This window comes from Mytilus californianus, unplaced genomic scaffold (assembly GCF_021869535.1).
Source record: "Mytilus californianus isolate M0D057914Y unplaced genomic scaffold, xbMytCali1.0.p SCAF_58, whole genome shotgun sequence".
NCBI lineage: Eukaryota > Metazoa > Mollusca > Bivalvia > Mytilida > Mytilidae > Mytilus > Mytilus californianus.
The window spans coordinates 846,455-859,497 of NW_026262710.1; the positions used below are offsets into that span (position 1 = coordinate 846,455).

Genomic DNA, 13,043 nt, shown 5'->3' on the forward strand with positions numbered 1-13,043 from the left:
ATTCGTAAGATAGTTATATGACAGAATAGTACAGTTAAATGACCAATCAGTATGAAAAGGTAGCTCCACCTTATATTAAGATGTTTGCATAGTATACAAAATGTCTTCATGACAAAGTAAAATAACAGATTAGTGTGATAAGATAGCTCCGTTTTATATAAGAACGTCTTTATAGTATATAAATTTAGCTAAGTAATATATCAAATAGACAGAGTAGTCTAGTCAAATGTCGTAATAGCATTGAAAATTAGCTTCATTCTATGATGGTAGTTATCATAAAGCAGCTGTGGCGTTCCATATTAGTCCATTAACTATTTACTATAAAACATATTCTATATAACGATTTGAAAAGATACCTACAAGCAGAAAATCTGTTATTTTTTTTAAACCATAGTATTTACATGTTTCCTTATGCCTTACGTTTATTCCTTCTCAAAAGGGAAAAAAAATGTAGATTCCGAAAACATATAAAAAATGTGATAATTTTTATCTGTTTAACAGACATCGTTATTCTACACATAGAGGAAAACAATCAGAGGACTGAAGTGGAATCATTTAAGTTTCAACTAGCATCATTATCAAAAGAAATGGGATACAGTGGTATTAATATCAAGTTGTTTGAGGACGTTTTCAACAGGAAAGAGCATGACAGTGATATTGAGACTGAAACAGTGCTTAAAAAAATAAATTTTGTTTTTGTCTATATATCAAACAAATTTTATACTTCAAAACTAAGACGACGAGGACTAAAAGAATCGTTTGTAAAGGATGCTCTTAAGGAACCAAAAACTAAGACGCATTTTAAAATCGTGAGTAACTGTGACTACTGGGAATTGCCTGCCGGAAGCTACCTGACACTAAAAAAGGAAGATATAGATTTAGACTATTTTTATTACGTTAAAAGGAATCCAGATATCGTTATGGAATACGAAAAAACTTACAAAGATTGTCTAGAAAAGATTCAACATAATGATAAAACAGAACAACATAATTGAATTTTCTGTATTATGAATAAAAGTAAGTAGCATCTTTCATACCATGTCATACATTTAAAAATACTGTTGTTTTAAATAGAAAACGAATATGTGTATAATTATATTGTTTTACTCATAGTTACGATAATAAAAATAAGACACGATACAAAATGATATTATACAGTTAGCATTGGATGATCTCAACATATCAAAAGCGGAAACAGTTTTTGCTTTTATTTCTACCAACGAAAAACTTCTTGTTGCTTTCCGCTGGATATATTGACAATATTTTACTTAAATTGATCATTGAAATGTAGTTCCTTTAACTTTGATATTTTGATTAATTCAATAGTCTTAATCTCTGGAAATTACTTTTTTTTTAATTTCGGAACATCAATGTCAGTGTGTATGTGTCATCATTGAATTGATATTTGTCGGTTTGATAGTGATAATACCAAATCAGGCTAATCAGCGGAATTTTACCTGCATGAGCAACACGACGGATTTCACATATGGTACACGAACCCCTTACCCTTTTCTGAGCACCTGAGTTCATCCATCGATGATATGCATGTTTCCAATCTCAGTTGTCGGTTTTCTTAGACTTATCAGTTTTGAATATCCTCTTGGTGTCTTCCGTCTCTTTTTCGTAAAAAACACTGATCACAAATTGAAACGTTTTGCTTTTTAAACTCTTCGAATTCCATTCTTTAGTTAAAACAAATCGTTCTTTTAACACAATTCAAATTATTCTCAGGAATGTTATCTAATCTTTTTGTCACTCCTAACAAATGATACTTTGCCAATGCAAAAAAAAAAAAAATCATCTGTTCACTGCTTTTTTTTTTATCTGGGAATACAACAGACCCTGCATTATTCACGAAAGATATTTTAGAGAATCACAGATCCGTCCTTCTCTCATTTTATTTTATTTTTTAACATACAAAGTAAAATCATAAAATACCAAACTCCGAGGAAAATTCAAAACGGAAAGTCCCTAATCAAATATATGTTTGGGGAATAAGTTAAGTGTAAGCTATCATTTGACACTGGAAGTCACTTTATTTCTGTATCTAACATAAATAAAATATATTAACGGTAAGTGATTGAGACCTAGGGTCTTTCGATTTGATGTTCTTAGTCGTTAGGAAATTGAGATCATGGTCAAGGTGACGTTTATACATTTTGAGGTTTGGATTGTTTTGCTAATTTTTGGAAACAGTAAGAGTTATGATTTACAAAATATGTTTTGTCAAATTGGTGGTTATGACATGTCACAACCTCAAACAAATAAGGACGAAGTGCTGTGATGAACTTAAGGTTTTTTGAAACCATTATCTATGACTTAGAATTTTAGATCAAGGTCAAATGTCAAGGTAACGTTCTAGATTTTGACCTTACTGGAACTTCATACTGGCATATGATAAATCAAAATGATTTTTTGCTTATGTTTTGAAAATAAAATATTGACCGGAAGTTTTTCTTTATTCATGTAAAAGTATATAGAAACCATATATATTAGAATAAGTATGAAATGATTTATCCTATGAACCGGAAGTAGGATTTTATACCAGATTTAGAAAAATGACTCTCTTACTTTAACAAAAGTACATACAAAAACATAAACCGAATAATTCAATCGCTTTTTAAGCTGACCGGCTTCTATTGCTACATTAACGCCTAAATGCACAGAACATGAACAACCGTCAATTAATCATTCGGAATTAGCTCGGGGTTTACTTATCACGATGAAATTGGGCTCACTGCTGATTGGTCACCTCTCTCCCAGGACACCAATCAAATTTCATGATTCGCGAAGCGTTGGCTCTCGTAAGTAAGAAAGATCGATTAATAAGATTATTTTTGAATCTGTGCAAGATCAGTTATCTTCTGACATTGCCTTTTAAGATTCAAGAATATATAGCTTGTTGTTATATTCTTTTGAATAAAATAGATGATGCGCTTCTTCTGTCTCAAAAAAAAGTGACTTCCAGTATCAAATGATAGCTTACACTTAACTTATTCTCCAAAAATATATTTGATTAGGGGCTTTCCGTTTTGAATTTTCCTCGGAGTTCGGTATTTTTGTGATTTTACTTTTTTTATACGAATAATACATCTTTGTAATTAAAAAATTGTGCATATATGTATGAAGGTACATGTACACCATTTTACATGATGTTGGTGGCAAGACCTTCAATTATTCTGTGAACAATTAGATTTTATTTAAAAGTATTTTCATTCCGATGATAATTTTACTGATGATGGTATTAAATAGAAAAAAAAACATGCATAAAACTGTAATAATGTATTATTTTATTCAATTTTCAAGAATGAAAATGAACATCTGTATTTTGTAAATTGATATACTTCCTATTTCATATTTTATGTTTTAAATATACAAGACGTTTTTAATTCAATAAAGAAAACAATAGTTGTTTATAGTATAAATAAATAAGCAACATTACGAAAGAGATATTATTTATAAAGGATGTGTGATATTTCGCCTATCAAACAGCATCCAAACGACACAAATTTAGTTAAAAACAGATTAGAAAAAAAAAACTTAATTGAATATTGTATATATCGATAAAGTTTGACAGTATATTTTTACGAGCTGAGAGTATTTCTTTAAAGAAGTTGCTCTGGTTGAAGATCATTTGTTTTAGTATTCTTTTAATTGTCCTTTTGAATATTACTTTTACTGTTTAGTCTATTTTTGGTGATATTCATTTGACGCGGCTCGGTACTTATACATCCCGTCATCAGGTAAAATTTTTGTATTCTTGTCTTTCATTTCTGCTTATGTGCTTTGTCTATATTTTTGTGTTTCTTTGTTACATATTTGTTTATTTTTATAGTGATTAAGATTATAACACAATGTTGACTGTTGTACCCCTATTTTGACATTTTTACCTATTATGTCTGTTTGTTTTGTTCACACATCATTGTCAATATAATGGAATTGTATACGACTGTCATACAAGTTAGAGGTTTAGCTAGCTATAAAACAAGGTTTAATCCACCATTTTCTACATAAGAAATGCCCGTACGAAGTCAGGAATATGACAGTTGTTATCCATTCTTTTGATGTGACTGAGCTTTTCATTTTGCCATATTTGATTAGGAACTTTCCGTTTTGAGTTCGGTGTTTTTTGTGATTTTACTTTTTACCTGAAAAATAGCATACCTTTCTGTCTTGACGTTTTAACGAAACCTTAAAAAGAAGTAGTTGCGTGAATTATATTTGAATTCTCAATCAAAGTTTGGTAACACGTAATCGTTGCCCTCTTTTATACCATGATAATGGAATTTCCCAAGGTAATCGTAATGCAAAAAAATAAATTAATCGGGATCTGCGACATGACTTATTAATTTTTCATTTCTGTGTGGATGATGTTCTATTAGCTTAGACTCATTTAGTAAAAAACAACTTTATGTTTACATTAATTTATAGATTTTGAGGGATTATATTCATATATGTAAAATTTTTGCTGACATTTTGAATGAGCGTTTAAATCAATGGCTCAATGAAAATGATATTTTATGTGATGAACAGGACGGTTTTCGAAAAGGTAGACACTGTACAGATCATGTTTATGTATTAGATGATATTGTCAAAAGCAGAAAAATTTCAAAAAAAAAAGGATACATTTGTTTGTTTTGATGACGCAAAGAAAGCATTTGATACTGTAAATAGAGATTGTCTACTATTCAAATTGAGAAATATTGGTATTAGCGGTAACTTTTTTTTAAATCGTATTTCTTCTTTATACAATAATGTCAATTGAGCAGTCAGAGTGAATAACTTTATGACATCCTTTTTTCCTGTTGCTCTTGGTGTAAAACAAGGCTGTGTTTTATCGCCGACTTTATAAGTTTTTAAACTATGGAATCGTCTTAAATGTGACAATACCAGTAATATATGTAAAAAGGTTCATACCTAGGCGATCAGAAGAAAATCGTCATGGGATTATAGAGTTTTACAGTTAGCTCGTAAATATAATTTGATTGAAAATGTAGAAGATGAAATTAATTTGAGTAATATATGGGATTCTATTCAAACTTTTGAAAAAGAATCTTGGTGTCATGAGTTATGGAATGATAAAAATAATGTCAATAGTAATAAATTAAGATTTTATAGATTGTTTAAAACTTGTATTGGTACGGAGCCTTATGTAAGTTTGTTAATAATATATGCCATCGACATATTTTGTCACTTTTTAGAGCTGGTTCGTTACAACTTAAAGTTGAAACAGGTCGATATGCTAGACCACCAGAACTTCTACAAGACCGTTTGTGTATTTTTTGTGATAGTGGCCAATTAAAGATGAGAAGCACTTTCTTTTTAATTGTTGCTTTTACTCTGATATCAGACATGAATTATATGCCAAAGCCTGTTTTTTAAATGTTGATTTTGATTATTTATGCGATATTGAAAAGCTCCGTTATCTTATGTGTAATGAAAATAAGGTTCATCATTAAGCTAGTTCCCTTTATTCTATGTTTAACCGACGAAAACATGTTGTAAATAGAAATTATATATGTATTTTTTTGTTTGTTTAATTAACGAAATACTTTTTAAATTTAAAAAAGCTGTCTTTTTATGTATGTATTAGATGTTTGATTTAATGATAGCGCCTCATAAGTCGTTTTCGGCTGGCATCCTTTTACTAAATGTTAGGTTCTTATGACTATGAATATATATATAAATACTGTAATTGATGGTGACACTTTAATAAAATAAATCTTATCTTATCTTATCTTCATACTTTTTGTAAATGAAATTGCATTGTACTAGTCTAGTGCCTTGATAACTTCAATCAGGTTTAACGTTATAGTCCATCAAATGTTGGCTTTAACAAAATGTATTTATTAGTACTAAAAGTAATTATTTCATTAGTACTGTTGTTGCAACCTCATTACCATTGCATAAATTGTTTGAGGAATTTTATCGATTTACATGTATATTTTAAAAGACCACTTCACTGTGGTATTCAACTTATGTTTCTATATGCATGTTATTCGATACTTAAGTTTACTTCGACCATTTTCCACAGGGTCATGTTATCTGTTTCATTCGTATTGTAGCTATAGTAGAATTACAAAGTAATTGAAATGTAAGAGGACATATAAAATAAACAGCTGCGCCATGAGCGCATGATACACCCGTCGCGTTTTCAAAGAATAAAGTGCAATAACTTCTCAATGTCATATCAGAAATTTATAATACTTCCATGGAAAAACTAAAAGGAAGTTATCTTAATAGATATAAATCAGTCACCAAAATATAATGAAAACTGCTCAAAGCACTTTAAAGATAGTGTCGGAAAACTGGAAAATCAACCCTTTTTTTAGAATAAAATCCCATAACTCGGAAACTTAAAATCTAAATATTATAAAAAACGAAAGGAAGCTTATGACAATAGATATAAACAATTTACCAAAGTTTCATGGAAACTGCTGAAAGCATTTTTGAGTTATTGTCCGAAAACTGGAAAATTCCCTTTTTTTAATGAATAAAACCCCACGACTAGTAAACGTAAAATCTGAAATTTATAAAAATCGACAGGGAGCTCATGTCAATAGATATAAACAATTCACCAAAGTTTCTTGCAAATTTGTGAATGTGTTTTTGAGTTATTTTACGAAAATTTGAAAATCCCCCTTTTTTAATGAATAAAACCCCATAACTCGGAAACGGGAAATGTGTCAAAGAGACAACAACCCGACCAAAGAGCAGAAAACAGCCCAAGGCCTCTAATTGGTCTTAAACAAAGCGAGAAAAGCTCGCACTTGTAGACGGGCTTCAGCTGGCCCCTAAACAAAAATGTGTACTAGTACAGCGAAAATGGACGTCACACTAAACTCCAAAACATATAAATGAACCAAAATTTTTAAAAGAATATACAAAACTAACAAAGGCCAGAGGCTTCAGACTTGGGACAGGCGCAAAAATGCGGCTGGGTTAAACATCTTTTGTGAGATCTCAACCCTCTCCTTGCACATCTAGCCAATGCAGCGTAAACAAATACACAACAATACGCACAATAAAATTCAGTTTAAAAGAAGTCCGAGTCCGATGTTAGAATAGGTAAAAGAAGAAACTAAGCAAAATGACAATGATACATATATTAACAAAGGTCTACTTGAGGTTACTGACATGCCAGCTCCAGACCTCAATTAAACTGATTGAAAGATAAGGTCTTCATCATATGAAAATCAAGCATAATCCCTCCAGTTAGGGGTCTAGTATCATACCATCATAAAATATGTGAGAAAAACATAACCCTTATCATGGCAACAACTTGTTTTAGAATAAATGTGTTTATTTCCAATGCAAAAACCCTATGAGTGAATCATGATTAATTTTTGAAAAAGCCATCTTTATTGACCTGACAACAGTATCTATATCCCTTCTGAATAAGTCTGTTTAAAAGTTTGGTTAGCTTTTGAAGTGAATGACGACATTTTTGTGCTTTGTATAGAATATTACCATAAAGGATTGGATATGAAATACCTGAAAGTTTCAGATGTCTGCACGTTGATTTTAAATTTACGAATGATGTCTTTATACCGATGATAAAATTTAGTAATGTTTTAACAAGTTTGTGATATCGAAAACCCTGGTGTAATAATTTATCAGTAATACAGAGATTTCTTTCGTTATAATCGAATACGTTGTTACATACAAAAGCGAATCGAACAAGTTGTGATATATAAACACCATAAGATGGTGACAAGGGAATTTTACCATCTAAAAAATGGATAATTAACAATAGGAAATGAAAAATCAGCTCTTTTATCGTAAATTTTAGTATTTAGCTTCCAGTTAACGATATAGATATCAAGATCAAGGAAACAGTAGTGTTCATTGTTAGTATTAGCTTTATTTAAAGTCAGTTCAGCAGGATGAATAGAGAATATTATATGGCTTTTTCAATATCACACCTGTATCAACCCGAGACACAAATATAATCCCAAGAGCTCTGCTCGAGGGTTTATATTGGTTGAGGGTTGATACAGTGTGTGATATTGAAAAAGTCATATCACATACACTTAATTATTTACATGTACCTCACGTACAACTAATCTCTCTTATGTATTTTTCACGAGACATGGCGTAATACATATTAGGGATTTGATAAAGCTTTTCTAACCGTGACTGATATCGATTACGTGACGTCATACAGATTAGGGGTTTGATAAAGCCTTTGCAACCGTGACTGATATCGAAATCATCACGGATAGCTGATACAGCACGATTGTCATCAATTGTATTACACATACAATTTACCTATATTTACTACTAAGTATATAATAAATCTCTTTAGTGTATATAAGTCGTAATTACTGACAGCCAATATATCCTTCTAATATTTGAAAGTGATATTAATTTTTAATATCAGATGTTGCATTGTTTCGATGGGCATTTGCTGATTTTAGTCATAAATTGTTACTCGTAACAATACAGAAACAGGTCCAAAATAAGTGGTGCACACTTAGTCCCCATTGGAATTCCGATAACTTGACAATATACGAAATATCAATATCTATTATGAATTTAAGTACAGATATCGTATCAAAGCAGGTCCAATTGACATAACTGTTTTGTTTGTTTTTACGAAAAAATGACCTAAAAGAGTTTGAACATATATATTCGCATTCGGACTTTTTAAATGCCCATTTAATTAGGTGTGTGATTTTTTTTAATGAGATTATGAGTTATGAGGCAAAATCGTAAAAAGGGTAAAAAAAATCAAAACTTTGAACAGATTCGAAATCACCATTATGATCATGCAATTTCGAATCTAAAAAACCTTTAAAATATGGTTTTAAAGCTAGATAAACCTCTCACTTGTATGACAGTCATATATAATTCTATTATATTGACAACAATGTGTGAGCATAACAAATAGAAATAATAGGTAAAAATTTCAAAATAGGGGTACATCAGTCAACGTTGTGTTATTATCTTAATCACTATAAAAACATGTAACTATTTCAACAAAGAAAAATAAAATGGCACAAACACACTTTATAGACAAAGTACATAAGCAAAAATGAAAGAAAAGAATACAAAAATGACACTAGCACAAAAACACAATGGTGGGGTGTAAAAATACCTAGCCACGCCAAAAGTATACCAATAATGGACTAATCAGTGAAGGTTAAAAATATACAAACACAAATAAAAAGAACACTGCAAGACGTAACTAAGATGTTAAACAACGCCATACCTAGAGTCTATACTTCAAGATCATCATGTATTATCTGTGAATTTGATACGGAATATTTATCAACAAGGTCATGGTTTCTTTCGATGAACTTTTTTAGAAGAAGAACGACACATTCTTTGACATACCCTTGGTTATGTCAAATGACCATATATATCTCTTAATTGATATGATATTCCAGAGCATGCATTTCTTATCATGATTTCCTTTATAGAGGTTTGCTTCTAAAAAAAGAAGCTTTTAAACCAAGAGTTCTAAGTGGTGGAGTTGAAATCATTCCTTCCCAAACTTTACGGACGCTATGGACCGTTATGGAAAATCTGTTTCACAGATGACGACATATATGTTCCAATTGACGTAACCATAATCCCGTCCTCTTTTCCTCGAATGTGACCTACCTAATTAGACTGATCATCTGATTTGTACTTACATGAGCAACACGACGGATGCCACATGTTGAGCCGGGTCTGCTTACCCTTTGTTGAGTTCGTGTTGCTCAATCTTTCGTTTTCTTTGTTGTGTTTTATGTAGTGTTTGTCTGTGATGTTTTTTTTTTTTTTTTTTTTTGTCATGGCATTGTCCGTTTGTTATTGACTTACGAGTCTGAATATCCCTTTAGTATCGTTTGCCTCTCTTTTAATGTAATGAGATATTTATCAGCTGTTTTAATTAGCCCCGTTCACATGGTGGAAATTTACACAAGCATCAAAGAAATACCTTTGTGTGTAGATGTAATTTTTACACCAAGGGTGTTTTTTCGTTTAATACACATTGTCCATAAAAAGATGGTAATATTTATTAGTCAAGTCATATTACCTTTTTTTCTCAAAATAGACAGATATTTTAACTATCAAATTAAAGAAGAAAAAGATACATTCTTTTATATATGAAAACGTAGGTATAGATATTGGTTTATGTCGCCATAAAAATATTTATGAACAAGTGTGAGTTCTTCAATTAAGAAGGGATATCATAATTTTGGAATACAGATACCCAAAATTCTTTTTCATTAGATCATTATTGATATTAAACTGTCTTTTGTATATTCTAGTATATACACAAATTCATCGAATAATGTAAATTCAGAAATTATTGCGAGGTTTTTATGAATAGTAATAATGCGACTGGGTGGGTATTGCAATAACAAGAACTCGCTATCTGATATTTGATACGTTTATCTGTATGCAGGATTTCCTGAAATTGCAATAATTAGTCTCACATTTTTGTTCGTTCTTCAAAAATTGCAATAATAAATGCACGCACTAACTTCTGAATTTATAGTAGTATACTATGAGACTTTCAAACTCGAGACATGGAAAGGGGAGGGGGTGGTGTTAATGATACAAAAGTTTCAAACAGAGGATATCAGGTACATAGCTTTCGGTATTTATCTTTCTTTTGGCTGCAAGCGGGTAGATTGACAATCTTCTAGCTTGGGACAGACACATAAAGAATGTGGTGATGTTATATATGATTGTGAGCTCTCAAACCTTCCCTTACCTGGGTCTTCCGTGTAACAGTACACGATTAGAGCACACTGTTGACCATCAATTGAAAAGGTGCTAGACTCAAATGTCACTCATCAGATCGGTGTATGCATATTTTGCTGAAATCCCATTTAAACAATATAGAGTTATCATCTAGAAACACGTTTTATGTACGTATTTTAGTTTAATAGCATGAGTAGTATAGTTATATAACCCTGTTCGACTATAGAGACTGTGATGTAAAAATAGATTAGGATCGGTATCTCCATTCCTGCATTAAGTTCGATCTAGTAGACGTCACAATCTTCAAATCTTTCATAATTGCACATGACTATATATCGGTACATATGTATCCAAGTAAGGTGGTTATCCGTTATAGTAATTTGTTAATCATCCGGAAACCAAGATGATTTGACCTGATAACACAATTATCGCGCTTTGATTTTCCCTAGTGTGGACAATGTGTTACTTGCATATATTTTTCGTACATCTTCCCAATTTATTTCTCCTTGATTTATGCATCAAATATCAAGTAAGGGGGTGGTTGGGTGGTGGTGGGATTTACACTAAAAAATGGATCATGAATTATAGAATGTCTGAAGCTGTCAAACTGAATTCAAGAAACTATAACATGAAATTATACATATTTTTTCTTAGATAGAGTTGATCAAATTTTCAATAATTTTTATATAATATGTCCCAAAAGTAGTACATCACACTGTTAAAATACATCGAGAAAGCGCATGTGCGATGTTTTTATTTTGCTTTTAGTGTTCAAAAGAAATGCACTACAAATTAATTGCGCTATCGAACCATTTACAGACGGACGAACTGATCAAAAACGATCAACCGCGCTACTTCGTAGTTAAGGTAAAAATAAAACTACATAGAATTTTTAATTTTGCTTTAATTGCACAAAATACACACAGCGATAAATTGCATTTGTGCTATTATACTTTTGATTCAAGGGATTCAGTCATGTAAGTTTATACTGATTGTAAAATTACATGCCTGTCTATTTGCGTTCAAATGTGCGTTTTACATATGTATTTCCACATAATATGCATTTTATATATAAAAAAAAAGCAGACGTGGTATGATTGCTAATAAGACTACTCTCCACTAGAAACCAAATGACGTAGAAGTTAACAACTATAGTTCACATCTAGAAATGTGTGCATGTAAAACATGTCTAAAATTGTTGAGATTTGTTGTGGAAATAAATGTATCTTTGCAACATGCAGGGTTGAACAATTGGGCGAAAGTATAATGAAAAACCATAAGGTCTATGAAATTTAAAACCGAAATCATTTTACGAAAATTACAAAAGTAAATACGTCGTTTCGAATAAAAAGAATAAAAAAGAAATGAAATTCTATATCTTTTATTATATTATTTTCACAAACCTACTCATAAGATATAAGCATCTAACATGTTGAATCTTTGTTTAACTCGTTCAAAGATTCCTCTGCAAGAAATGAATACTTGTCACATTGAGTTCCATCCGCATTTTCTTGGTGAGTTACCTCTTATGGCTCTTGGCTTTGGTCATTGAATGTACCCACAACACTTTCAGAGCTTGTGCATTCTATATTGCAAATTAAGACTTCTTCATCAAGACTTGAATTGTTAATTTCAGGTGTGGCGAGAGAATATATATGCGTATTTGATCTTGTAGACGTATGATTATCTTCCAGAAAAGGGTAATGCTCATCAATAGTCTGACGTAAAAATCGAATACGGTGTGTCTGCATAGGAGAAGGCCTATATTTTCTACAACTGTCGAAACTCTGATGGAAGCATAAGAATTGTCCTCAGTGGTGATTTCAAATGAATTTGATTGGCCTTGAAAGAATAAAAGTGCTCCTGTTGGAAAGAATAGAATGTAAATATATCTTAAAGAAATATTGTAAGATGATGTTTGCAATTGTTACCATTAAAATATATCGAAAATAAATAGATACAAAACTAATTTTCGAGTAATAATTGCAAGAGCGTCTGCGTTCAATTCCAGATTTTTTATGGGGTTGCCTTGCTGAATCTTTATGCTGTCGATGTAATGTTTTGTTATTGTTAATTCATTTGCCTTTTCCTAGTATTTCTTTTTGGCAATGGTTTTGAATGTTTGTATCTTCTCCTTTTTTTACATATAGATCCTAATAATATAATTATTACTTATTTCAATGAATAGTTCCCGTGCGTTATTTTTTAGATTATTTAACTTTTCCTAACCTTCTAAGGAATATTCTGTGAATTAGAATGAATCCAAAACTTCAAATAAGCATTTAGTTTTAATGCAATTCGTTTGTTATGGCCATTTTGATTGGTCCATGTATTAATTAATT

General features: G+C 31.0%; 2 protein-coding genes across 3 annotated transcripts in view; one reads left to right on the forward strand and one right to left on the reverse strand.

Annotated features, from left to right (window-relative positions):
- Positions 1–5,731, forward strand: part of LOC127704129 (uncharacterized) — a 60,307-nt gene extending 54,576 nt beyond the window's left edge. Inside the window, exons 13-14 of one of the 2 annotated variants that reach the window (XM_052208022.1) lie at positions 502–1,017; positions 5,202–5,731. In XM_052208022.1, the coding sequence (XP_052063982.1) occupies positions 502–995 (494 nt within the window). In that variant the 3' untranslated portion in view covers positions 996–1,017; positions 5,202–5,731. Of the gene's footprint in view, positions 1–501; positions 1,944–5,201 lie in introns of those variants that run through there. The other variant, XM_052208023.1, reaches the window with a different exon arrangement.
- The window catches only part of LOC127704130 (uncharacterized), a 100,949-nt gene that overhangs the window by 6,785 nt on the left and 81,121 nt on the right, over positions 1–13,043 (reverse strand). The window lies entirely within an intron of this gene.